Source organism: Phallusia mammillata, chromosome 4 (assembly GCF_965637545.1).
Source record: "Phallusia mammillata chromosome 4, kaPhaMamm4.hap1.1, whole genome shotgun sequence".
NCBI classification, from domain to species: Eukaryota; Metazoa; Chordata; class Ascidiacea; order Phlebobranchia; family Ascidiidae; genus Phallusia; species Phallusia mammillata.
Genome location: NC_137255.1, coordinates 2,903,285 through 2,930,830, shown reverse-complemented (window position 1 = coordinate 2,930,830; position 27,546 = coordinate 2,903,285). Strand labels below are relative to the sequence as shown.

The window sequence follows — 27,546 nt, the reverse complement described above, 5'->3', positions numbered from 1 at the left end:
TTTAGGGCCAAAAATATAAAAGAAAAAAAGAATGTTATTTTATATAGTATTATTTAGGGCAGTGGTTCCCAAACTGTGGGCCATGGCCCAGTACTAGGTCACCAAGACATTTTCAATGGACCACAGAGCCATTTGAACAGATTCTACTGTTTTGTTTTCTGTAGATATTATGCGTTTTGTTTTGAAAAACATAATAATTGCAAAGAATTCCGAATCTTGTAGCCAAATTTCAGGAGCATGTATTAAAAATAAATTGCTAGAAAATTTCGCCTGTTTTTGAGTTTTTTTTTTTTTTTTTGTGCCCAAACTTACAGCACGTGGTGGGCCACGAATCACTATTAAATAGACATTTGGGCCACAGATCAAAAAAGTTTGGGAACCCCTGGTTTAGGGGTTTAGCAGCATTTGGTAACTTTTGGTTATGTTATATGTACTTTCATAGGCGTTGGTTTAAAGGTGACTGGGGTCGTTATTGGTACCCGATGGCACCCGTCATTTCAGTAAGTGAAACCAAAATATATCTCTTTCACAAATGACAGGCATTAAAATGCATGCGCAACATAAGTCAGTTTAAAAACGAGATCAGATTTTGGGCCATTTGCAGTACAGAACAGCTAAATTTAACAGTTTTTGCACATCTCAGTTCGTCAACATGTTTATTGCGGAACAGATGACAGAATTGTATGTTTCTTAAACCTGGAAAGGTCACTCCGAAAACTTTGCAAATAATTAATAAATCGTCGCCTATGCATACTCTACCCATGTGTTTCTGCTTTCAGAAACACTGGTGATATAAGTTGCCATGAAAAATAAAGACCCATTTTCACACATAGATAGTAAAGCTGTATGCTGTACATATTGAATTAATGTTTTTTTATGTAACTTGCAAAATTTTTGTGCAGGAATCTGGAAGCTGAGACGCAAGCAGAAACTCAAATGCGTCATGCATGGACGCAAATACGACATCTCGTCCGGTGTGCCTACCATGACCCTTTCGTACTTTCTGCGCTCGAATCGGATGAATTTAAGTCATACGTTAACCTGTAAGTCATTGATTTGTACATATATACTCATTAGTAAGGCCTATCAATGAAAAGGATTGCATATTTGTTATGTTTTTAAATGTGTTTTTGCTGGTTGTGCCTTTGGATAAAAACTAGGATTGCTTTTGTGTAAATATGGGTGATTTATTTACATTAAACCTTGGTTAATCCGGACCCGTTTGGACAAAAAAATTCCGGATAAGGCAAAGATCCAGATTAACCGATGTCAATTATTTAAAGTCTTACCACATTACAAATCATTTGTACCTTAAGTTTTATCGAAATTAGGAGAAAACCTGGATTAACCAAGGTTAACTGTAATAAGACTTGCACACAATGATAGAAATGTCACTTTTTTCAAATCATTCGCTGATGGTTTTTGAAAGTGTAATGTAATTTTTCAAGGCATTAACAGATCATTGCTACGCTAGACTATTCTTAAACTGTTTGATGCCCTTACATTTCCATTAACGCATGGCTCATTTCAAATATAAGCAAGACACCACCAAGCATTAAAATTAAATTCAAAACTGTATGAAACAGTTGAATTTAAGGTCCAAGCCTAATAGGTAGCCATGTGCAATGCTGTTAGATTTCAAACGGAATCACTGCCTACATCCTATCTCTTGAGTTTAACTGGCAAACTTTGGAGCTTGGTTAATTAGTAACCAACTACCATATACGTTGGATAGTAGAGCATGCCCAAACAAGACAGATTAAGTTATGTAATGTGACATAGTTTATGCCAACTGTAAAATAAAAATACATTGAAAGTTTAAATTCATTTTGCTGATTTTATATGTAAGCGAATTCGGTTTAGATTGAGTTATGCAATAAAAAACTGCCTTAGAATTTGTTAGCATTACCCATAACGTGCAGTGGTTGCATTGATTGCCTTGAACAGCTCTTCTCGAAATAGTTTCGACCCGGTGTGCTTTTTACAACTGCAAAATGTGATCTAAATAATTTATCTTGCAGCCTTGTGTCGCACGACCCCCACTTACTATTTCAAAGAGTTGAAAGTCAATCGAGGGATTATGTGAATGACATTAAGGTAAATATTGCCAAAATACACTTTGCCACAACTGAATTAATTGGTTTTCATGTAAAGTTAATGTCTTAAACCTGTGTGATATTAGTATAGGTTTAGTTTTTAAGAGAAAAAGACAGTTTCATATTTAAATTCATTTTTGTAATTCAAGCTGGTTTTTATGAATTGTTAGGTACCCCTCACAACTTATAACATTAAAAACTGTCATTTTGGTGTTCATAAGTTTGTTGTAAAGTAAAATCATTATTATCAACTACAAAAAAACTGAAAAAAAACTGTTTTTATGCTTTCTGCACAAATGTGTTAAAAATTGCTTTGGGTGGCAAATGGTTAAAATGCATGTTTTAGAATTTGTCTTCTGCACTTAAAATAGAACTGTCATTTAATGTAGGCTGTATGTTAATATGTTTCTGTTTCCAAACAGCAACAGAAAGTGAGTATTGTTTTCCTTTTCCACCCCGCAACCGTTATATATATGTTTGTAATGCAGACTAGACTGTTAAAACAACTCACAAATGGTTTTAATACTCCTCAACTCGCTTGCAAGTACGTTAACTTGATGTTCGAAGAGTATGCACGGCTTCTCGGATGTGCCAGGACGATTTCACCTCTCCTAAGACAACTGGTAAGTTAAGCCTCATCGAACTGAAAAATCTACTTACACAACAACCGTTGCTAAATGCCGTTGGCACAAAGACATTCAGAAATATTTCAAATGCAAATTGTGTTAAAATGATGACAGTTAGAGCTATTAGGGTTGGGGTGAGATTTCAATATAATAATAACTATAAGATAATCCTAATAACTTAGTTCATAATGTTAAATTTAGTGCCTAACCGTATCCTAGTTTCACTGTTAATTTAAATGCCTGTCTGTTATGAAGTTTATAGAGCTCTTCTGGCAAATGTATTTTTATTCCGACGTTTCGATGTCCTATACAGGTCGCGTTCACCTTCATAGGATGTCGAAGCGTCGGAATAAAAATACATTTGCCAGAAGAGCTCTATAAACTTGATATTATGCCTGGCAGCAATAGCTTATATATTTTCTGTTATGAGTTCTTGTGTTAGTAGCTCTACCAATTGAACTGCTTGTTTTGACATTCGAGGGATGTAAATGTATAGGTTGTTGACAGACTGCCATTTGATTGTGGTTATGACCTAAAATTGGGTAATAGCTGTGTAAAAATTGCTGGTGCAGAAACAGAATGTGTAAGATACTTGAAACGCATGTATGAGCAGGTGAGGTCTAGTAAGTAGATACGTATATTTGCCCCAAATGAACAAGTCAAAAAGTCAAATTGAAGGTCAAGAAAAGGGGTATATATGGGCAAAAAAGCCCCTACAGTCTCCAAGTGGTGTAACTTTTAAAATGTCTTTAAGGGTCAAATTACAACTTGCAAGATAATAACTTTTCTTACGCACAACATATTACAAAAATAACTGACTGTAGAAATTTGAAGTACATATTTATGGTGCTTTCTTAAAATGCAGTGAAATAAGTCTTTGAATGACCAAGAAACAGAAATATAGTAAGGCAATAGAATAAGTTGTGCGGCTATCTTTAAAGACTGATAGGCCAACTGACTTAAAAATGGCATTGGCCGATTCCTACTATTGTGTTTTTCTTCCTTAAACTCTTCAGGTAATTTATAATTGTCTATTTCCTGGGAATTATTGCATTATGTTGACTCTCTGGGCTGTTGCTTTAAAAAGACTTGATTGTTATAACTTGCCTGATGGAAAACATTAAATTCCCTAGAGTGCCGTGTGGTCAAGAGTTAGATCAGCAACTATAAACTATTCGAACAATGTGTGCAACTAGATTTCAATACACCATGTCAGCTATAAATTAACATATGGTTACACTTTTCTAAGGGAAGCTTATATTGTTTGATATGTATTTTTTCTGTCTAATCCTAGATTGTTTCACCCAATTGGTCGAGAAAGAATGCTTTAAACTAATTCAAATTTACACATATGTTTGTTATGTATCCAAAGTTGATTCTCCTAAAGTTTGACCTTGATTGACCCAGCGGTTTACCCACAGGCCTCCAAAACATAAAATAAAATATACAGCTATTTTTAGTAAAGTACATGAACCAGAAGTTTCATATTTTTTCCATTGGTGCTTTACAAAGTGTTTTCAAGTATTTTGTCACATTTAACTGCATTTACTCATTTTTTATTGTAATGTGCATTTCTATTTATTAAATTACAACAATCATTTTAGTAATAGACAATAAAACTTAGCTAAGTTGGATATATGCATGTACTGGTACAGCCCTGAAGCGTTCATGCAAACCAGCGATCAAGGCATACTTATTTATAAATCATAGTACACCAGGCCCATTGAAGGCCCTATACTCTGGCATGCACTGCCTTGTCTTATAACAGGGTTCCCGCGGGTATGGAAAACCTGGAAAAGTTATGGAATTTAAATGTGCATTTTTAAGGCCTGGAAAAGTTTAGAAAAAGGCCAACTTTTGCAAAATTCCCTGAAAAAGTGTGGAATTTGACTGTTTTGCCCTATAAATACCAAATAGAGAATTTCAAATCACGTAACGTATGAATATTCGTTGCAAGTATGGTAAATTGGCTGCATCTACCAAAGCCTCTTTACTAGTTTTACGATGGGAATAGCCCGATTTTTTTCGAATCAGGTAATGGAAATTTTTTTTTTTTCCTTGAAAAGTTTTGGAAAAGTCATGGAATTTGTGAACGAAAATTGTGCGGGAACCCTGTTACAAGAATGCTTGGGAAACCCCCTTGATTCAGTGTAAAACCTTCAATGAACCTGACGGACTATGACATTAAAACTTGTAACTGTTTTAAAAAATTACAATTTAAAGTTGTTGTTGTTTTTTGCAGGAGGAAGACCATTTGTCGCGTTTTGGTGGAGTAACCCTCGAACAGCATAGCATGTATCTCTTCCAGAGCATGGTGTACAATGAAGCTGTAATACAACGGGCACTGAACGAGATTCTAACTCAACTGCGACATGGGAGTAATCAACACGAAGGCCCCAATAACTTGTTCACAAACACTTTAATCAAGTAAGTTCAGTCTATGTAATGCGAAATAATTGATTGGTGCTAGTTTGTTGAATATACTATCTTAAGATTTGTGTGGGTTGGTTTTTTGAATCAGGGTGCTAAGCCTTTTCCCTGTTGTTAGCTACAATATGGGTCTTTACTAGGGATGGGCCGAGCTGAGCCAGAACCCGAGTACTCGGTACCGAGCATTGCTGTTTTTGATGCTCGGTGCTCGGCCAAATAGTTACACAAACTGACCCGAGCATTAAATTTGCACATTCATGCCCTGATAACATACGTAACTAGTGTTTGAAAGGGTGTTTATGAACAAAAACGAATGAATTTTCAAATGTATTAGATGGTGAAAAAATGCGTACTTAATGGGCATGTACAACTTAATACACCGCTGGTGACATAAAGGACCTTGTAGAGCTAAAACTAGTGTAGAATGGGGAATTTTTGTGACGTCACAATGCTCTGAGCATGCTCGACCAAACAAAACATTTGTAGTTTTGGCACTACCCTAGCCTTACGTTACCAAATGCCACCATGTGAGCTCTTGTTTCTTTTTATGAATAAAATGGAAATAATTTTCACATAATATAATATCTACTGACGCCCAAAAAGTCCAGGGAGCTTATGTTGTCAAGTAGAAACAATTTTGAGTGGATATATTTTATAAAGATAGGCACAGACATTTTGTTGGTTGTCGTGGTATCATTGGAAATCAATCGTTTCTGTGATATGATACTTGTAGCGGCAATGCTAGGGACCATTACCACGATAGTCAACAAAAATAGGTTTAAAACTATTTGTCATTGTGGTTTAAGGGCATTGTCATTCAAGGGTCCCTTTTTCATGATATGCTATATTTTTGGCATAATGAAATGCGTATTATTTTCAACACAGCACTATTTATTACAGTTAAAACACTTTTGCAAAATACTTTTTTGTCCAGTTTTATCACTGTAGATCAGTTTTTTTTTTGTTGTTGCAAATATTTACACCTAAAACTTTACAACAGTTGTAACTTTTTCCTTTATGTCCCACTAAGAATTTACTAAACCCTAATGTGGCTCTTCATTCTTTTGATCTTGGACCACCCTGTGTTTATCAGTTCTCTCAACTTCTTAATCTCTACCCCTAATTGTTAAGCATTTGTGCCGCCAGTGGTTCCTCTGCATTATATGGAAGCACCACAAACACTAAATTTGGCGCTAATATTTTTATGGCGTGAAGTCTTAGCTTTGATTTGTTGCAAAAATGCAAAACCTGTTACCAGCTCTGTAGATTCTGTTGGTGTCAACAACCTTTGTAGTACCGACACACATATGTTCTTGTACCAGATTTATTCAATTGTAAGCTAGGGAAAGTTTTTTCCCCCTAACTTTATGCAGCTTACAACAGAGGACGGCTTTCATATTTTTTGACACCTTAACATGTGACTTACAATTGAGTAAATTTGGTAGTCATGTATGTTCCTATTATATGTGTTTGTTTGTTGTTTTGAACAACAAAAAAGAGGCAAGTTTTGTTGGGGATATGTTCTACACATGCAAGGTTAACTGTTTAATTCAGGGGTCTCCAACATGCGGCCCGCGGGCCACATGTGGCCCGCAAGGCAATTTTCCGTGGCCCGCGGCGTTATAAGCAAATGAAAAAATAAATTAAAATCTTGTAAAATTTAAAGGATGTGTTTGTTTTATTCACCCTTCAAGTATTTAACAATTCAAAATCATATATCACTAAGTCAAAAATACCAAATTCAACCTTCGTGATACATTATTATTAATGTGATGTAATAATGCAACCTTATTCTGATCATCAAAGGGTGAAGTTAAAATCCGTCAAGTTTTTTGTGTCCACTATTTTTGTTCAGCTCAGGGAAAAGGAACTTTTAGGTTCATGAAGACCAACCAACATTTTGTTGGTACTTATGTTGGCCGCATTGACTTTTTCAGATGCCTATAGGCCAGTGCAAAGTCTCCAGTGGTTTCCAAACCATTTCATTTACATAACAGACGTTTCGTAATTTTCCACGGTCCACGATGAATTCAATGCTAAAACCAATGAAATAGCTTAAGCTGCTAAAAGTAATTTAAACTTTCATCAATACAGCTTTAGGATTTATTTTACCAAAATATTATCAAGTGGTTACACATATCAATGTTCTAAGAGAGGGTTGTGACATCACAGACAAAACTAAGATAGGGAATTGTGCGCAAACAATTGCTTTCTATGTTAATTTTTATGAAATAAAAAAGCATTAATGAACACGGAAGTAAGATTGTAAAGTCATGAGCTCTTGGAGGTCAACGAAAATAACGCTGTTAGCCAATAAGGGACCATGAACTAGAAAATTTTGACATGTAAGACTGCATGTGGCCCGCGGCCTCTAAAAAATTTAAAAATTGGCCCGGGACAACCGTTGAGTTGGAGACCCCTGGTTTAATTGTTGCCATTCTTTGCAGATATCTCAAGTTTGACACCGAAATGACGCAAGTATCAGTTGCATGGCGAGACATCCAGCAAATGATGGATGAATTTAACGATGAGAGGATCGATGCTAAACAAAATGCAAAGGATCAACTTGAAGAGTTCGCAAGTCAGTGGGAAAACCAAAAACAACAGGTCTGTTGTCTAAAAAAATTGTCTCAAATGAAGTTAAAATTTGGTTTGGGTGGTGATTTTAAACCATTTTTCTTTTTGCGCACCCCCTTTGGAGTTATCAACCAGTTCTCGCACCCCCTGTGGTCGTTTTTTGCAAAGTTACTAATATGTTATGACCCTTAGAATTCTGCATTTTCTAACCTCCTACTAACAGGTCCCGTCCCCCCTAGAAGCCTAAAGCAGTAGTCGTCAACCACTGGCAGTGGGTTTTCATGGCATGCCTAGAAATTTTTAGTTTTCTATTTAGTGGAGTTTGACATAGTTCAAACTATCACATCACTTGTTTTCAGTTCATTATAACTTAATAGTACCAAAAACACAGACTACACATACAAATATGTCTTCTTTCTATACACAATTCAAATCAGCTAGTACAAACCCCTATTGCACAGAAAAATGTTGGCACGCTGAGCCATTATTGTTTTGACATCACAAGTAAACTGGCATGCAGTGTTTAAAACAGGTTGCTGGCTCTAAAGGACCCAAGGTAAAGAATCATTTGGGTATTAGGGTGATTAAAGCAAAAGTTGCATTTTTGCGACTTTTCTACGATGATTTTGAATTAAATTCTTGATTCCACAATGGTTGTTGCAAGTTACATTGTGTTTTTTTACTTAGTATGTAATTAGTTTAACATGTGACCATTGATCAACAATGTCAAAAGACATGGCCATAAAAAATTGTAACCTGTACATACAGCATACATTTAATTCCAGTTTTTCTATGTCTGGCAACCTTTGCCCTAAGCTTGTGCAAATGCTGCTTAAGGCTTTCAATAAATTATTAAAAACCTTAAGTAAAAAGTATAAGTAAAACGTTCCAGTAAAAAAAGATCTACAAAAATGATTTTCATGCTTCAATCAGACTAATCATTTGCTGTATATTGAAGTTTTTGTGTCTATATCAAACTTTTTCTTGTATGTATTGCTCAAGGGTTTATAATATAATAAATTTTATACCTAAATCTTGAGCATGTATTCTAAATCAATAGACATAAGGGTCATTAAAGTCTTCATCCACCAAGATGTGTGATTCTAGTTTTAAGTGATGCCTTTGTAGCCAAAAATACATGTCTCAAAATGTTAAGGATGTATGACTTAAAGTTTTTTATGAACTTAAATCAATAGACATAAGGTTCATTATCGTCTTCATCTACCAAGCAACAAGGGGGGAGATTCTAGTTTTAAAGTTTAAAGTACAAGTATTGCATACATATTCTTGCATTTTTTCAGACTTTGCCAAAGCAATGTGAAAACCAAAGTGAACACAAACTGTCATTAACATTACGCCAATGTTCCCATTCCAAAGCAACCAGTTCACCTCCAAGCTGTCCACATGTGCAACATCAGCATAAGGTGGGTCCAATCTTACTTGCTATTCATTTCTGTTTGCTGTAGTAGCACTGGCCATTCAAACGCATTGGTGTGCCAACATGAAGGGTAGAAAACTGTTATTGTACACTTTTTTGAGGGCAATGGACATGTTTAAAAAAGTTACAAACCATATTTCCTCCCATGCACCTTTAATAACTGGTCATGTGGTCCCATGCACCTTTAACAACTGGTGTTGTGGTCCCATGCACCTTTAACAACTGGTGCTGTGGTCCCATGCACCATTTAACAACTGGTGCTGTGGTCCCATGTACCTTTAACAACTGGTGCTGTGGTCCCATGCACCTTTAACAACTGGTGCTGTGGTCCCATGTACCTTTTAACAACTGGTGCTGTGGTCCCATGCAATCTTGGGATTGATTTAACAATTACCTGGCTTTTGGGCCAGTTTACATAAAATGAAAACCAATGGCGATAAATTATTGACCACTTTTACATCACTGAACTATGTTTTATCACACTGTTGGTGCCAGTTTGTAGCCGCACAAGCTTGTTATGACTGTTTTGTGTGTAAGTTTTGAAGATTTTGTTGCTTTATAAGAAATTTGTCTTTCAAAATATGCCATTATACTGAAGAAGGCGTCTTGCATAAGGCATCAAAATTTTATTCTTTAAAATATAACTGCTGTAAGAGCAATACTCGTTTATATATTATGCCTGGCAGCTACAGCTTGTTTATGAAATGAAAATTCAAGACTTTTAAAACTCAATTTTGATAGTTTTGTAGCGACAATTTTAGAGAGAACACAAATTTACTGAAATGGTAGTATTTATGTATATCATGTTTGAAAAGTGTACTCCAAGTCAATAAATAGCATTTGTTAAAGATTTCGTACATTAATTTTTGACAGTTGATAAAAATGTTTAAGTTTTGTTCTCCTAGTTTTATCTTTGCAAAAATATACAATATCTGGTAAAAGCAAATAATATATGTAACCTTTTCTCAATCTTTTTCAGAGTGATGATGCAAAAGTTTCAGATCAAACTAACAACGAGGACAGTCGACACGACCACGATTGTGGGCCGTTTCTTCTCACAAATCTACATTCGGATTATCTAAGCAACATAAAACCACCTAGTGTCCCGTCTGACGATCTTGACGACACTTCTGACAGTGACGACGGACCTCCAAAGATCATCGAGCATCCTAGTCTTGTCGTTCCTTCCGACTTGGACGAAGAGCTGGACTCGATTGGGTCACCATCGCCTCAGCCTTGGTGAGATAATTTGTTTGAGTTAGATTTCCCGCAAGGTTTTATAAATTGCAACTGTTTTTTTTTCTTGTATGAGCCCTTAGGACTGTTTCACTAAGTTGCAGGATTTTTTAAACTGATATACTATGTTACACGTCACTGTTAATGCCCTGTTTAAGGCTATATTCAAAAATCTTTGTGCATGTAATTCTTGTTTTGCACGCACACTGCTACACAGTCTGAGAGTTTAAAAAAAATCTATGACATGTATTAAATTGTGTGTGGCCACAGCATGTGCATCTTATGTTGAGTATCACAGGGAGATTGTGTAATGCCCAGCAACTTAAATGTATACTGAATATTGAATGGTGTATGCCAACACTCACAATGGACTTTAGCGTATTTACGGAGCATGTGTATGTGCCCAAATTTCTCCAGCGGTTTTCCAAAATTTGCCAGTAGCCTAATAAATAATTCGTTTAAGCAAATATGGCTATTTTTTGGTATTTAAATGAAACACTTGCGGTCTCTTAAAACTACTTAGCGGTCACCCAAACCAAACCTTAAAAAAAAACCTGTTCCTAGTCCTAGGTATACTCTCTGAGCTTGTGTAAATGCCCAGACACTTAAAAACTATGCTGCACATTACTGGTGTTTTGCAAAAGAGTGCCTATTAAGTGCTGCTCACTATGGTCCTTTAGGGAGCTTGTGCATATGTCCTGTTTGTGGAATACTATAAACTTTTGAATCCTGTTTGAAACTAACATAACACATCTACATTTTTGTTTCAGTGCCAATTTTACTCATAACCCTTTCCTTCACTTCGACGGAAGTTCAAACAATCTTTTCTTAAACCCTCCACGTCCATTTATCCTTCCTTTCTCGCACACGGCATACTCAAGAAACTTTCAGCAGTTTCGGAAGAGCAACGGGCAAGAGACCGACATGCTTTTCCCCGATGGTATGTGGCCGATGCCACAATATGCCAAAGGTGCAGATTCGCTCAGTGACACCGAGCCACGTGACAAGTACTTCATGTCACTGACACCGCCGGCAATTAGCAGTGACACCAGTGGTGACAACATCAAGACTCAAACCCAAACAGAGGTTTGTGTTGAATATTTTTGTTTTTCATTTGTCAGATATGTAAACTATACTTGATAAGCTGCAGACAGTGCACACTGTTTCGACCTATAAGGTCTCATCTGTGCAGCTGGTGACAAGAGATTGGCCATATTGGCTAGTGTAGCCATCAAACAGCACTCCAGTTTGTTGGAAGTAACAGGGTAAAACCCCATGCTTCATCTATTCTGTGCAATGCCACTATTGGGCAGCTTATCATTTCTGGCTCCAAACTATATTTATTTTAAAATCAAACTTGTAAAAGAAGATTTGGGCAACAAAACAAACTAAATATGTTTTTGTATCAACAATGGTTGTGCTTTTTTGGTGGTCGTAAATGCATGAACTTGAATGTAAACCAAGTGGCTTCATATACACCAAGGAAATCTTATATATTTTCCATGGAGTATTTGCAGAGCCCTGGTACAATGAATACAAGTTTGATTTATATTATATGTATGAAAATAATAGAAGGGCATGTCATAAATTTTTTTGTACAAATCCATTTTTGTTTTCCCTAACAACTGCATTAAGTCTCGGGTAATACGAAGCCGTTTGGAAACAAAAAAATTGTCTAGATAAGGTAAATGATCTGGATTAAAAGATGTCAATTAGTTAATGCCTTACCACATTACAAATCATTTGTACCTCGAATTTTGACCAGATTAGGCGAAGATCTGGATTAACCGACTCCATTCTAACCAAGGTTGACTGTAGTTTGAAGGCAATAAGTAACATTACTTAAAAGTAGTTTAGAATGGTACACAAACTTCACATTTCAAACCTAAATTGAAACTTCCGCTTCAGTGTTTACATGTAGAGATCTTTTGCGTGCTCTTAAATTGCTTTTTTATTGATTGTTCTTAACATTGGCTATAAATTTTACAGGTCAGCCACCCAACTTCAACACCAAGTACCACCGCAGACTGCACGCAGCGTCGTAGCCCACCAGAGGGATGTGCGCATGATGGTGTTAGCACCCCCTTGAGTACCTGCATCAACTTACACACTACCAGTACATGTAGAAACACGGCGACGACTTGTTCGGCTATGAGCGATGGATTTCATAAAGACTCCTGGTCCTCATCTTCATCTGCGTCATTCGGATCCGCTTCAACTCTCAATTTCTCGGACTATGGGTGGAGCAAAATGTCAAAGTAAGAGGTTTTTGTTTGTTTGTGTTTTGTTACAAACATGCTTTAAAGGGGACACATATTGTTTTTGTCCGTACTTTTTTTTTGTCCTAGAATTTATAACTTTTAATAGGATTCACTCATTTTCACCCCTTAAACCCCAAAATATTTGTTTCTGTCTAATGCTGGTTTGTTTAACGCGTTTGTTCAAGAAAGAGTGCTTTAAACTTATTCAAATTTACACAGATGTTAGTTATTAATCCAAAGTTGATCCTCCTGAAGTTTAACCCCAAATGACCCAGCGGGTCACCCACATGCCCTCAAAATGTGAAATTCTAATTGTAACATATGTTTCAGTTTGAGCCATAAAACAAAACCCAAACCTACTTTGTGAATTATGATCTATGCTTTTGGTAACATAGATGAATCTGGTTAATTACATAATCCGTATAATTGCACAGGCACCATAATGCATACTTTGGCTATTAGTTGTAGGGTTTGTCACAAAAATTGGATAATTGCATTAAAAAAGCTTGATGAATTGTTGTATAAATAGTCTGTGGTTTGTGTTTTGTTTCCATTATGATATTCCTGTATGTGTTTGTTACATATTAGTAACTGTAGGCTTAATTACATAATCTGGAAATGGAAAATTCTTCTGTATGATTTCATCTTTTGGTGAAAACATGTAAATTTTTATACATTTTATTCCAAAGGTTCAAAAGCACGAAGTTACGGAGAAAATCACATCGCAAAACAAGAAGTTCGGGAAGAAATGCTGACTCCCAACCTCCGAAAAAAGAACAAGACATCAAGGTAATATCCAAATTCTGTTTTGCCCATCATAGCACACCAGGCCCATTGAAGGTGTTATATGAGTTAGCCGGTCTCCCATGCATTCCCATATGGCAAGGCACAGACCAGAAAAAACTAGTGTGCTGTAGGATTCGATCCCACGACAAAAGTCTTTCCAGGACTCGCCAGGCTCAGTGGATAATCCGCTGAAAGTCAAATCACAAGCACCTATGCTGTCTCATACGCTGCACATATCAGCTTCGTAGTAGGGGATCGCCTGATTGACCTGTATTCAGTGAAGATGAACATAAATTTATAGCTAGGTGCTGTGATTGCTAGTCTGTGCGAACACTTATAAATTTGTGATCCCACTTATTAATTTTTGTTCATCATTTTGGCTAGGAATTACACTTTGTTTTTAAAGTTAACTTTTTTCAAATAACTTCTATTTAAAAACATTACTGCCCAAGTGCCGTAGATTACATCTTTGTGCAGCCGTTTCAACAATCACTGTTATTATCAGTCCCTTACTTTAAGTCCATGGGTAGTTTTCTCAAATAACATTGTTTGTGAATATATTTGCAGACAAAAACCTCATCAGTTGTCAACAAGCTTGAACAATCAAATGAAAAGTTGAGAGAAGAACAGAAAGCACACCCAAAAATGGTGGGTTATTGTTTTAGAATGGTTAACCAAAGCTGCTAAAGTTTTAACCAGTGATTTTATGTTTAAGATAAGGGTTCTCAGTGTAGTTTTCTAGGAGCAAAATTGAAAAGTCTGAATAATGCTTTCTAGTAATATCTACAGAGACAATTTGTGATCAACCGATCAGATTTTGATTTAGAATTTTTGACAAAAATTTTGAGTTCTTCGTTTTCTTAAATTAAACACTTTTATTTGAATTTAAAATAATTTTTCAGGATAAGGATCGTGAAGTTGATGAAGATGCAGATGATGAATATGAAGGAGAGGAAGATGAACAGATGTGCAAATGTGAAAAATGTGTCACGACATCGAACGCCGCACAGAATTTCTCATCATTTGCTGTAAGATTATTTCCATTTTGTGGTTTCACTCAAATTTTTTTCCTCATTCTAACTCTTTTCTCAATCTGTTTTTTTTTTCAAACTGGAATTCATTGATCTGTTATTATTGACGTTAAATTTTGACCCCTTTTGTCCTTCAAATTGGATTTGACCTTGCTATGGAAATAAGGGCAGGTCACATAAGACAATGGCTTGCTTGGTCTACATCAGTGGTTCCCAACTAGAGAGGAATTCGTCCCAAGGGAGATTTTTTATCACTCAAGAGGATAGATTTACTTTATTTTTATTTGTGGTTTGTAAATATACATCTAAGCCCTGAGAATATAACTTGTGAAGTTGATAAAAGACCGAATTTTTGAATGATTTTGTATGATTTAGCATCTACTATGTAGTATATTAGGGAGGAATAAAAAAATGTTTTGAATTGTAAAGGGAAGAATTAGTTAAAAAAGGTTGGGAACCACTGGCCTTCATAATGCCTAATATAGTTGTTTGACTCTTTATAAGGGTGTTTAAGTTGGCACATTGGTATTTTGTTGTTTATTGTGTAGTTTCACTGGTTAGGGACACTCACAAGTAGAGATATCCCGAATATTCTGTGTGCCGTATTTATTCGGCTGAATTGGGCATTTTTATAAAGATTCAGTTTCGGCCGAACAATTCATGCGATACCGAATCTTTTATGAACACAAATTTAGCATAAATTGTGTCTTTTCTGCTCAATGAGGTGCCACACCATCTTTCAAACTACGCCATAACTAAAACCATGTCAACTGTTACGATTTTTTAAGCATTATCATTTTAACTACCCAGAAAAAAGTCAGTAATTCGTTAGCAGACTGGGAACCAGAACGGAGGCAACCTTAAACCCCACATGACTAAAATGTTAATGAAACACAACTATCCATGTCAAATGTGTAGCTTACGCCTTCGCGTGATGTCATAAAAGATTCGGTTTGATTCGGCTGAATTTATTCGGCGAAACTGCCGAATAGTTGGTTTCGGCCGAACCCAAATTTAGCTGATTCGGTACATCTCTACTCATAAGCCCATAGACAAGGTTTTAAAATCATTTCAATATTTTCGTTCACATTTTAGGATCCCAAACCATACAGCATGCCCAATACTGAGAGTAGCAACGGTGGAAATGCATGTGAATGTAGTTCATGTGTGAGATTGGCTGCTGTGAGCTTCTTCGCGTCACAATCTGGTCATCCAACTCCACAGATCGGTGCTTATGCTGGTGGTCATCCATCTATTTCCACAAATTACCACAAACCTGCTCAGGTGAGCAATCATGATCCCGTGAATTTGATTATGCATCATGCTATCATGATTAAATCTTTTTTGGGCTCATTTAATCAATATCTTATCATGGATCAATGTTGTATTATGATTCATATGATCTATATTGTATCATGATTAATATGATCAATATTGTATCATGAATCATGTGATCAAATTATTATATAAATCCAATGACCATAGGCTTGATAAGTCGGTTAGGTGATTAGAGTCCATAGTATCACATGATGTTTGTTTCATGGACTGTGTTTCTGTTAAAGAGTATTTTACCAGTTGATTATCACATGATTTAATGCTGTGAAAGAATCACTTTTAAAAATTTTTTGCTCTCACGTGACCACAGAACCTTGCAATTCACCCGCATCTTTATGGGTTACCCATGGAAGACCCACAGCCCCAAGAACCCCCAGCAAATGAACTCACTCATGTGCCTGGGATGGGGTCGGACACGATGACCCCTGCTAACCCCAGTGAACCTGTGGGTGACAAGAATGAGGTGGTTGAGCAGGCAGTTCACAATGGTTGGGATGTACTTGGGAAAGCAATGGCTGGTGATAAGGACTCTATGAGCCAGGCATTGAGCATGAGGGACAACATTCCTTCCAGCTGGACATTAGCTCATGTAAGTTGATCCAAAAATGCCTAGTTTTCTTTTTTGATAAACAGTTCATAACTGGGATCAGCCCTGAAGTGATCATGCAGACCAGCGGTCACGGCACACTCATATATAAATCACAGTTCGCCAGGCATATTGGATGTGTTATACAGAATTCTGGTCACCATGCATTTCTATGTGACAAGGCGTTTTTTCATCTTTATTTGAACAACAATGCTCCATTGGTTATGGCTTTTTTCAGCTGCTTGCCTTATATAATGTTTTTAGATTTTTTTGTGAGATCATTTAGCATAGAAAAAAAGGTTATCTTTTTTAAACACGTTTGAAATGTCTTTAACCTGCTATAATCCAACCCACTAAAATATTTTAATTCCTTTCTTTTCAGAGTTGGATGAACGGGGGTCACCCAAGTGGTATGTTTCCAACCCATTTGTTGAGTCCTGGAACATTAGCAGCCATCCAGCAATACTTGTCTAGGACCCAGTGGCCCGGTGGTCATGACAGTCTTGAGTCATTCATGCAAAATGCCGTCCCACTCAGTCATTTGCGGCCGCAAGGTTATCACACCCCTGATGAAGATGAAGGCAACGACAATGAAACGTTGGTCGAAATGTTTTCAACCTTTTCAGTCCATTTTTTTTACATAGACCCTATTTTGTTTTTGTTTTTTAAAATCTAAATTGTCGAGATGGCCAATTGGTTGGCTGATTTGCCTTGTCTTAAACCTTAGAAGTTTGGGTTGATACTTTTTACCAATTTGATCCAGGGATGTAAAAATAATATCACCATTTTAATTCACATAAACACAGCTGTGGACACCCATTCGTTTTGCTCGCAAAAACAATCATAATATAGTAGGTTAAATGATGTGTATAGTTAATCGGTAAAATGGATGTAGAATGTATAAAGTGGAAAAAAACACCTTTCTAGTGTTACTCTATAAATTACTATCCTACTTTTTCGCTTTATAAGCTATACAGCAAATAACTTGAGAGCAAAAGTTTTACCAATTTAGCCTCCCTACAAAAGTAAAGTAGCTAACACAACATCAACATTTGATTGTTTGAATGGACTTATAAGTTCCCCAGGTTCTGACAAATATGTAACAATCATTTCACTCTTTAGATCAACTCCACAATTTGGTAACGTCACCACAACAACCACCAACTCTACATCAGCATCTTCCACAGCGCCTGCAAGTGTTCAAAACCTATCAGAAAACCCCCAAACCCCTTTTGAGAACCCCCACTTGGCCCCTAACATCTCCAGCACACAACACGCTCCCGGGATCAACGGGGAACAACCAACTCCAACATCACCGTCAATCTTTGCTCCTACATCATCTCTCAACTATTTCTCTTCAGTATATCCTCCTGTTCCTGATTTTTCAAACATCGCGACATCAGGATTAATGTCGCAGATGCCGCAGTCGGGGATAAACGATCCTTCGTCGATGCGGAGCACTCAACACAACCAGCCAATTAGGTTCCACCCTGGCACTTCTGTCAGTTTAAAGGATAACCAGTTTAACTTGGGAGCGCAAAATGCTAACACTGGAGGGAGTGGGATTCTTTTCAACTCTCCGATAATGTCTGGTGAGTTGTTTAAAAGAAGATTTTGTAAAGTTTTATAAGTTTAAAAAGTTTAATGATGAAAATAACAGCCCAAACAAGCATAAAAAAAGTTACATGCTTTATTATTCAAACATTTCGGCAAATGCTCATGCCATCATCAGTGACATGAACATCTATTTGGGCCATTATTTTCATCTTTGAACTTATGAATAGATCTGTATGTAATGATTTCTTTTTTTCTCAAAAAAAAACTTTACGTCATTTCACCACAATAGTCAAGGCTGTAAAACAATTAAATTAGAATGAACGTAAATTCACAACTGGGATCAGCCCTGAAGCGTCTATGCAGACCAGCGTTCATGGCACACTCGTATATATATCATAGTATGCCAGGCACATTGATGGCTTGTTGAAATCCCACCGCAGGCTAGATTTTTTTAAATACTTGGCATTCATTTTTGTGAGGCTATGGTCTTAAATTCTTTTATTCTTTCTGCAGCTGGCCATCTACCAACTTCTCAGCATAACCCATTCTTACTACCAACTTCTGCAGGTAAAACTATGTTTAATTTATTTTAGTGCAAATATATTGGTCCCAAGGTATTTGGTTATTTGATTATTCACCTCCTTTGCAATGGTTGTTATTTCTAAGCTAAGGACCACTCTCAATGCGCTAAGTTCACAGTGTAGTTATGTGAAAACATACAAAAGTGTAGTTATGTAAAAACATACAAAAGTGTAGTTATGTGAAAACATACAAAAGTGTAGTTATGTGAAAACATACAAAAGTGTAGTTATGTAAAAACATACAAAAGTGTAGTTATGTGAAAACATACAAAAGTCATTTAATGATTTGTTTGTGCACACACCAGTGGTTCTTAACCATTTTTTTATTGTTACCCCTAAAACAAAGAAAAATTATATTTACCCCTTTGTAAGAACTTAAATTATCAACTATGCAGTCAAAAAACTTAAAAGGTATAAGGTAATAACTAGTGATGTACCGAATCCGAATATTCGGCGGTTTTGCCGAATAATAGTTTTTTTTACTAGGCTGTTGGTGCAGAATGGTTGTGTTTCGTCCCCTATTTAATTCTGTGAGTTTAACATTGCTTTAAGCATGATTTCCAACCCGACAAAGAATTACTGATTTTTGTCTGCAGTGGGAAAAACGATAATGTGTCAAAAAATATAATAATTGAGACGATTTTCGTTGGTACTAAGCAAAAGAGACGAGTTTAATGCTTTGAATGTGTGTTTAAAAAAGATTGCTTTCTGCCGAATTGTAACAAATTATTCGGCCAGAACCGAATCTTTGGAAAAGTGGCCGATTGGGCCGAATAAATTCGGCAAACTGAATATTCGGTACATCTCTAGTAATAACCCCTTTTACAAATGTTAAATGAGTCCTTTAGGGGTAATTACCCACAGGTTAAGCACCACTGGACTACATCCAAATCATTTTTTACCAAATAGGTGCAAACCCCAACACAGACTTTACGAACCAACTGACAAGCAGTGCTTCAGGAATAGTGGGTCAGAGCCCTATTCTGACCCCCTATACGGCTGGGATGACCCCTACGAGCAACCCTCCACATAATCAGCCCCAGATTATGCGGCGTAAGAAGTTGGTAGCGCAAAGCAAGCTGTCAAATAAAGCTCGACAAAATATCAGCCCTAGCGCCGGGTCCCAAGTTGTCCAAACCAGCATGCAGGTAAATACATGTTTTATTTTTCAAAGTGGCTGGTTAAGCGTTCTTAACAAGCATACATAGAACTCCAATTAGACACTTTTTTTCTTAACAACCACTGTTTTTCACATAAAACTGTGTTTTTGTTAAATACTGCTTTTGAATGGAGTGGTTATGCACAAATTTTTGTAAAATGTCGATATTTTTACTTCACAAATACGACTTTATGATTTTCAACCTTTACAACAGAACATTTATGGTGTAGTATTTAATACTAAAAAGCCTAAACATTACAGTTAGTTCCAAAAGCTTTATAAATACATGTTTTTAGTTTCATTCAAAGTTAGCAACAAATCTTACATGGGTTTTTATGCTTTTTTTTATGGTCTGTAGATACAATAACCTAACTTATCATGATAAAAGCTCTTTTTTAAACAGACTAGGCTATTGAATATAAAAACACGTTTTGTAAGCAATACCATTTTTCAACTATAGTAAACTTGGTTAATTTCGGGCCCGTTTGGACCTAGATTAGGCGAAGATTCGGATTAACCGATGTCAGTTAGTTAAAGCTTTACCACATTACAAATCATTTGTTCCCCAAGTTTTGTCAGAATTAGGCGGATTAACTATATTTTGTTTTGTGATCATAGGTAAGTATGCAGAAAGGTCAAGGCAGCGCGAAAGTCACCCTCTCAGCGAGCCAGAAAATCCAAACCAGTCTCCATACAACACAAGGTGGCGTCCAACAGTCACACGACAGCACTCGACCTTTCACTGACCCTGATTCGAAGAATATAAGCAAAGCCAAGACGTCCATATCTTCACCGGTTTGCCAGGCATCTTTGGAAGGAAAGAATCCACCTCAGTCTACAGTTACAGCGCCGCCCACTTCACACACTGGAGAGAACCTACCTACTGCTGGAATTGCTGAGACATGTCAACATGTACATGGTAAGATTTATGTCTGTATTTTTTTATGGATTATTATTGGTCGCCTTACCTGAAGGGTAGTGATGGGCTGAACTGAGCCGGAACTCCAAAACTCAGTTGTGAACATTGTTGTTTTCAAGCCCAGTGGCCGGCGCAAACTGACCGGAGCATTAAATTTTCATATTTCTGCCCTACTAACATACAAAGCTAGTGTTCGAAAGGGTATCCAAGAACAAAGATGACAGTATTTATAATGCAATAAATTGCGGAAAACGCGTACTTCTGGGGCCTGTACAGCTTAATACACTGCTAGTGATGTAAGTGACATTGGAACGTTACAAAACTAGCGTAGAATTGGGGACACATATTGTTTACATCTGCATTTTTTTCTTTTTTTCTTATCTAACGTTGGTTTGTTTCAATCGTTTGCAGTGGTTTGACAGCACTTAACCCCTTTTGTAAATAAATTGAGGGTATGACCCCTGTATAAAGTTTACTTTAAGCTTTCTATTGAAGCGTGCATTAAAGATATATTGACCTATACCGATATGCAGTAAAATCTTGACCCATATGTTTTGGCAGACCTGTAAATGAGCTCCAAGACAAACTTTGTATATATTGAAAAAAAAACACATTTTAAAAACACAGAATGAACTTGTTGGCATTGATCAGTTGTAATTTTTCACCCTTAAAATCAAAACGACAACATCAGGCAGCCAGACTCCATAATTTCTGGGAAACAGACTCGGAAAAATACTCAAACCGAAGTTAGAGTCGGCAATGAGTACTCTCACTTTATACCTTTTGACTTTGCAACCGTGCTTAAAACACAGTTTGTGTAATTCAGGTGCTTCTGGAGGTTCTAAGACGAGCAACGGCGCTACAAACACAGCAGGAGGGAACAATTCATCGAACGGATCAAGCTGCAAATACTGTAACTGTTGTTACTGCGAGTTTTTTGGCAACGGCGGTCCACCTCAGGCTCCGACAAGCAAAAACTTCCACGAGATCAGGGAAAGGCTAAGACGCAAACTTAACACCAGCAAAGTGAAAGGTGAACTCATTGTTTTGTGAATTATTGCTGATTATGCTGATGTACTAAAACAGTGGTTTCTAACCCGGAAGAAACTTTAAAACTTGAGGGGGGAATTTACTTTAATTTTTACACGTGGTTTGTAAATAGACACTAAAGTTCTGGGAATATAATTTGTGAAGTTGATAAAAAGAAACAATTTTAAAATGATATTTGTATAAACCATACAAACTTTTCCCAAACTTTTTTCTTTTAGGGCGCATTTTAGAAAAAACAAAAATTATTTGGCGCACTTCGAACATTTGAATAATTTTTTAGCTGACAAAGGCACTAACTATGAGGTCATAAAGCCGCTATACAGGTCACTCTCATAGTTAAATAGCCTAGTTGAACATCTCATAGACGTGGTGCAGGTTGGCCTAGTGGTCTAAGCACCAGGTACTATTGCTCTACTTGATGGATTTTAATTTCAACATTTTTGGCGGCACACCTAATGACATCTCGCGGCGCATAGTTTGGGAACCACTGGTTTAGCATATACTATGTAGTCTATTGGGGAGGAATGAAAATGTTTTGAACTGTTAAGGAAGGAATTGTTGAAAAAAACACTACTGTTAAAACAAAGAAACCTCAAAAGCAAAATTCTTGTTTGTGCCTTTCCCCCTGAAAGAAACCTCATAAATTTCATTTGCCCTCTTTTAAAAATAAATTAAACCTGTACATCATTGACCACTTTTAAAAAAGTTGGAATCTGTGAGAAGGATAACGGCATGTCTAATTACCCAAATAAAATGTTAAATTACCCCTTTGGTGGTATAACTTTTGTGGAATTCACATTTGTTTTGTGCTTTAGAATGTGAAGCGCATATTGAGGCCACTGAGTTGCTCGTGCAAGAGTCCCAATCACCTGCATCTCACTCCCCCGACTCCAATCGCGCTTTATCCGAATCCCAGCCTACAGTCGAAGAGCTGCTTTCCTTTATCGAAGGCAAGGCAGCAGATGATCGGAGTAAAAAATCCGCGAAGAGAGCTCGGCAAAAGCAGAAGAAAGAACACGACAAACACAAGGTGGAGCACTCCGCTGATAGAGCACCTGATCCTCATCTTAGGAAAGGATCCAAGGATGAAACGGAAGCTCCTCCTCCTCCTCCCGTGGTGGAAGAGGTTTCTCCTCCTGCGGATAAGGAACCAGCTAAGGTTGACAAAAATGTGAAGAAGAAAAAGAAGAAACCTGGTGCTAAAGTAGAAGATGTGGCCCCGGAAGACAAAAAAGAGGACACTCCTACTGATCCTCCTCCTGCAAAACCTAACAGTAAGACGAAAGATGCAAAGAAGAAGCCTCCACAAGAGGAATCTGCCTCCGTGCGCAACGCAAGATCAAAAACACCTCCAAATCAAGTGAAACCAAATGAAAAATCTCAACCCAAAGTCACCCAAGCGGTAAACAAAACCAAAAATGTTGTGGATAAAAAGTCCTCATCACCAACAGATGCTCCACCAAATACCAACTTAAAGAAGAGTGATGCTCCACCAAAGCGCACCATCAAAGTCAGCTCTGTAAACCCTAGCAAAGAGCCATTAGGTGAAGTTTGTTATGAAGAAAGTAGTGTTGATGGTGAAACCAAAAAAGCATCGCGTAGCCGAAATAACAACAACACCAATGGAAGTCCTGTAGACCCATCGTTCTGCGAAGAAATAACCAAAGCCAACCCATCGCGAGAAATCAAGCAAAATGAGCTGAAAAAGCGTCGCAATAAACCAAAGAAGAATCCCTCCGAGCAGGATGTAGAGGCAGAAAGGAAGATTAGGACAGCAGAAGTAGAAAGTGCCAACAACACAAGTGGAGCATCTACACCAGAGAAAGCTGTTCTTGATAATGAAAGGTATTTTGCTGTACATATTGGAATCAATTTGCATTTCTTTGAGTGACAATTTCACGGATTTAGGCGAAGATCCGGATTAACCGATGTCGATTAGTTAAAGCCTTACCACATTACAAATCATTTGTACCTCGAGTTTATTCCGAATTAGGCCAAGATCCGGATTAACCGAATCCAGTTTAACCTAGGTTTACTGTAGTCGTGCAGTTAAGACGTTCCATACCGTATATGGCTGTATAATCAAGCCCCAAATATGCTTGTGTCGTGGGTACGAATCCCAATAAAGACAAGATTTTCTAGTTTATGCCGTGCCATTTGGGAATGCTTGCTGACCGGCTGATTCAGTATACTGGATAGGCCAGGCATACTATGATTTGTATATGAGTGTGCCATGTTTGCTGGTCTGCATGGCGCTGGTTTGTTCCACGCGTTTAGTCAAGAAAGCATGCTTCAAACTAATTCAAATCTACACACATGTTACTTAGTTATCCAAAGTTGAACCACCCAACATTTGACCCCGGATGACCCAGCAGTTCACCCACAGGCCCCGTTAATGTCACTTCAGAGCTGATCTCTAATAATAATGCAGCCATTACACTTTGCTTTCGTTTTTTTTTAGTGAGAACCGAAAAAACAAAAGTCGGAAACAGCGAAAGAAGAACCGTGCTGCCAATTCTGCGGGCAACGGAGAGAAGGGTGTAAAAGTTGACCAAGTTTTCCTTCCTCGAGAAGAGGCTGAGACCGTAAACGAGATGGATGATGCTGAAAAGGAGATTGAAAGCTTTAAAAGGTTAGAAACAGACATTAAATTGTTTTTATATGATGCAGTATTGCCTTGTATGTGTATGTAATGATGGGTGGAATCTTATATTGTACCTTATTCAAATAGAATATGAAACATGCATTTACAATTGTCATGAAAAGTACACTAAACCTCGGTTAATCCGGACCCGTTTGGACCAAAACACTTGTCTGAAATAGGCGAAGATCAAGTTTAACCGATTTCGATTAGTTAAAGCCGTACCACATTACAAACCATTCATACCTCAAGTTTTGTCCGAATTAGGAAGATTTGGGTTAACCGATGTTGATTAGTTAAAGCCTTACCACATTACAAATCATTTGTTCCTCAAGTTTTGTCCGAATTAGGCGAAGATCCAGATTAATCGAATCCGGTTTAACCAAAGATTACTGTAATAGCAGTTTCACCAACTTTTGTGCCTGTAATTCGGGGTTTTTATGAAAGTCTTTCCCAAGCCGGTTTGCAGGCATACACTTTTGGGTTTTGGTCATAATTTCAGGCTCCCAAGTAAATGTGTTTTCAACGTTCTTAGATTCTGCTTGGATTCGACATCACTCAATAAACCGAAGAAAATGACGGTGAATTGGAAAGACTTCACTTTCAAGAAGAACCTCTCATCTCACTAAACCCAACTCATCGCATGTTTGGACGTATGCTACCCCTCAACAACTCCGCACCCACAATTATCAGCATACGCCCCCCCTGATCGCACCCCCAACCAACTTTGTGACGTCATGCACCCCCCTACTTCGAGTGACGTCATTTTCGCTTCGTACAGAATTTCAACTCGCTTCTTGTGTTTGGGAAGAAATGCCTACGTCATGCTCGTGACGTCATGAACTCTTCTGTGACGCGTTTTTTTGTCTTATCAGAACTCTGCAAATAATTAATCGAAAAGTTGCGTTTTCTTTTTTCGACGAAGTTCGCGCGTTCACCAGTTTTTTTGCGTTGTTGCTTTTTCCTCCTTATTTTTTACCGCGCCCGCCTTGGTCCTCTCCCAACTCCATGTTCGCGAAGACGTGACAAACCGCATGTGTGACGTCACAAGGTGCGTGACATCACAAGAGTTGCGTGACGTTTTCTTTGCTTTATCGCGTTGCCTGCGCCGCAAACACGGGAAATCCCCTTTAGCTCGCTATGACGTCACGTAGATCGGTAGCGGATGACGTCACTGCACGCGTGACGTAGTTATGCCGTCATCGAGCGGTCGTTATGTGTTTGTTTCCATCTCTACTTTGTGCGTGCGTGAGTGTGTGTGTGTGTGTTTGTCGCAAACCCTGATGCGTCGTTTTAACGCGCCTTGTGATTTTTCTCGGTGATGAACTTTGATAATAATAATAATATTAATAATAACGACGTTCGCTATAATATATAAGCTCCACAGGACCGGCAATAAACGTTGTTGCTGATTGTCGTATAAAGGGCCAGGTGAAATAAGAAAGTAGTGTAGCCTACAGTAAGGTGAAATTACCTTCGCTGTTTACACAATCAACAAGCCAGGAATAGCATGTGGAACTTTGAGCCAACTCAGAGGTAGCAAACTGTATTGAAATAAGGGCAAGGTACAGCCCGTAGCAGCTAAGTAAAGTAAGTCTTAATTTGCATTCAAAGATATCAACTGCAAATACATGCAGCCCGCGCGAAGAGGGAAACAGTCGGTGCTCTCATAAACGTTTTAAAGGGGTCCATCAATATCAAAGCACAAAACTGGAAAAGGCAAATTACGCAAGAATTTTTGGTTGTCACTGATTGACAAGTAGCCTATAGTAGCCTATTTTTGGTCTCCATATATTAAGTTGAGTATTGAGTTTATTTCATTGGTGAAAGAAGGTATAGCGACACAATAGCACCAAGCCAGAAATAGCTGCTCAACGTTAAAACGTTATGGACTGCAAGACAGTCAAGGGCACAATTGGTGGAAAATGCCCCTACAACTATACCGTATTATTAACGTTATGTGACTGGGCCTCATAAGAAAGTAAGGTTGGCGCATTATGGGTAAACACGACTGGGTGAACGTTGATGGGACCTCACAGAAATTATATTTACAATTAAATACCAGATATTGGACTATTATTGCACTGTTAATCATGGAATTTGTATTAAATTAAGTCATGCACAACAACCTTGAAGATAATAGCTTAAAGGGACAAATTTTCTCCAAAGCTTTTCTACGATAAAAGCCTATTATCGACACTTCCACTTAAAAAGGCCTAACAAAATAGTTGCTTAATTCATCTTGAAGAAAAACACATTTACCAGCAGTGAAGTTTAGGCCTAGGCTACTAGCTACGTGACAATTATCTATTCGGTGCAGAATGCTACGTACACAGGGAAATAACAGAATTTTTGTCCCATGTTAACTGCTGCTGTCTGGGCCTGCGCTAAACTTGTTCGACCGTGTAGCATAACAAAACCACATGATGGTCTGCACGTCCACACCAGACGGGAATAAAGAGACGCTTCTCGTCACTTCAGCGTTCATAACAACCTGATTTGCTTGTTTTTAAGGTTTGCCGAACTATCGTGCGTCATCAAAAAGTGGGCGTACTTGCTGAAACGCCTCTAAACCATCGACCAATCACGGCAAAGCACGATTGAAAAGGGGGCGTTTTGTGATGTTTCGCCAGTTTTTGGTAAATCGTTGAAAATTTTGGTTTGTCATTATTGCCACGAAGCAAGCAAGGTTGGAATGGAAGTTTATTAGAGGACAGAACAGCTGATACTTAAATGTCAAACATGTAGGAATGCTATGTGAAATCGAACAAGCAACGTTAATGTGCCAAGTTTCATGGAAAACAAATTGACTTGAAAACGTATTAAAAGACGCCTGCAAAACAGAATGACATAATTTGAACGTGAGTTTAAAGAGTAAGTTTATTTTATTAGGCAAAACGCGACGAAAGGGAAACTACATGTGATTAAACGTTAGTATTCATCCGGTCGTTTAGACGTGCGGCTCAAACGTTCTCGAGTTCCTGTATGGAAGAAGAGGGAGGCTTAACAACGGACGTTTTGAAGCTAGTAGATACATAATATCCGAATACACTGTTTAGCTGATGGTTTAAGTCATTTATTCGCGACACGAGTACGTTACCGTGACATTTTCGGTGCCAAAAACAAGTGTTTACAGTTAGTTAGCTGTACTTCAACGCAAAATTTCAGAAAATAAAGACAAAAAAAATCGCTTTTTTAGTAATATAAGAGTTCAGTATGTACTACTTTTCTTTATAT

At 37.6% G+C, this 27,546-nt stretch overlaps 1 protein-coding gene and 1 long non-coding RNA gene across 2 annotated transcripts in view; one reads left to right on the top strand and one right to left on the bottom strand.

Moving 5' to 3' along the window:
• The window catches only part of LOC145224023 (uncharacterized), a 30,893-nt gene extending 5,172 nt beyond the window's left edge, over window positions 1-25,721 (top strand). The window contains exons 5-27 of the mRNA XM_080090439.1: window positions 903-1,043; window positions 2,022-2,097; window positions 2,585-2,719; window positions 4,965-5,149; window positions 7,600-7,759; window positions 9,031-9,153; window positions 10,147-10,406; window positions 11,174-11,489; window positions 12,393-12,661; window positions 13,354-13,453; window positions 14,018-14,098; window positions 14,353-14,478; window positions 15,577-15,765; window positions 16,127-16,405; window positions 16,785-16,999; window positions 17,525-17,994; window positions 18,473-18,526; window positions 19,450-19,688; window positions 20,318-20,618; window positions 21,445-21,651; window positions 22,484-23,513; window positions 24,130-24,300; window positions 24,845-25,721. Of these exons, the coding sequence (XP_079946565.1) occupies window positions 903-1,043; window positions 2,022-2,097; window positions 2,585-2,719; window positions 4,965-5,149; window positions 7,600-7,759; window positions 9,031-9,153; window positions 10,147-10,406; window positions 11,174-11,489; window positions 12,393-12,661; window positions 13,354-13,453; window positions 14,018-14,098; window positions 14,353-14,478; window positions 15,577-15,765; window positions 16,127-16,405; window positions 16,785-16,999; window positions 17,525-17,994; window positions 18,473-18,526; window positions 19,450-19,688; window positions 20,318-20,618; window positions 21,445-21,651; window positions 22,484-23,513; window positions 24,130-24,300; window positions 24,845-24,938 (5,221 nt within the window). The 3' untranslated portion in view covers window positions 24,939-25,721. The remainder of the gene's footprint in view (window positions 1-902; window positions 1,044-2,021; window positions 2,098-2,584; window positions 2,720-4,964; window positions 5,150-7,599; window positions 7,760-9,030; window positions 9,154-10,146; window positions 10,407-11,173; window positions 11,490-12,392; window positions 12,662-13,353; window positions 13,454-14,017; window positions 14,099-14,352; window positions 14,479-15,576; window positions 15,766-16,126; window positions 16,406-16,784; window positions 17,000-17,524; window positions 17,995-18,472; window positions 18,527-19,449; window positions 19,689-20,317; window positions 20,619-21,444; window positions 21,652-22,483; window positions 23,514-24,129; window positions 24,301-24,844) is intronic.
• On the bottom strand, window positions 13,327-14,028 carry LOC145224027 (uncharacterized). Its single transcript, XR_013859544.1, has 2 exons — window positions 13,964-14,028; window positions 13,327-13,718 (listed from the first exon to the last, which is right to left on the bottom strand). It is a non-coding gene; the product is annotated as an uncharacterized LOC145224027 (long non-coding RNA).
• Window positions 25,722-27,546: the final 1,825 nt, after the last annotated feature.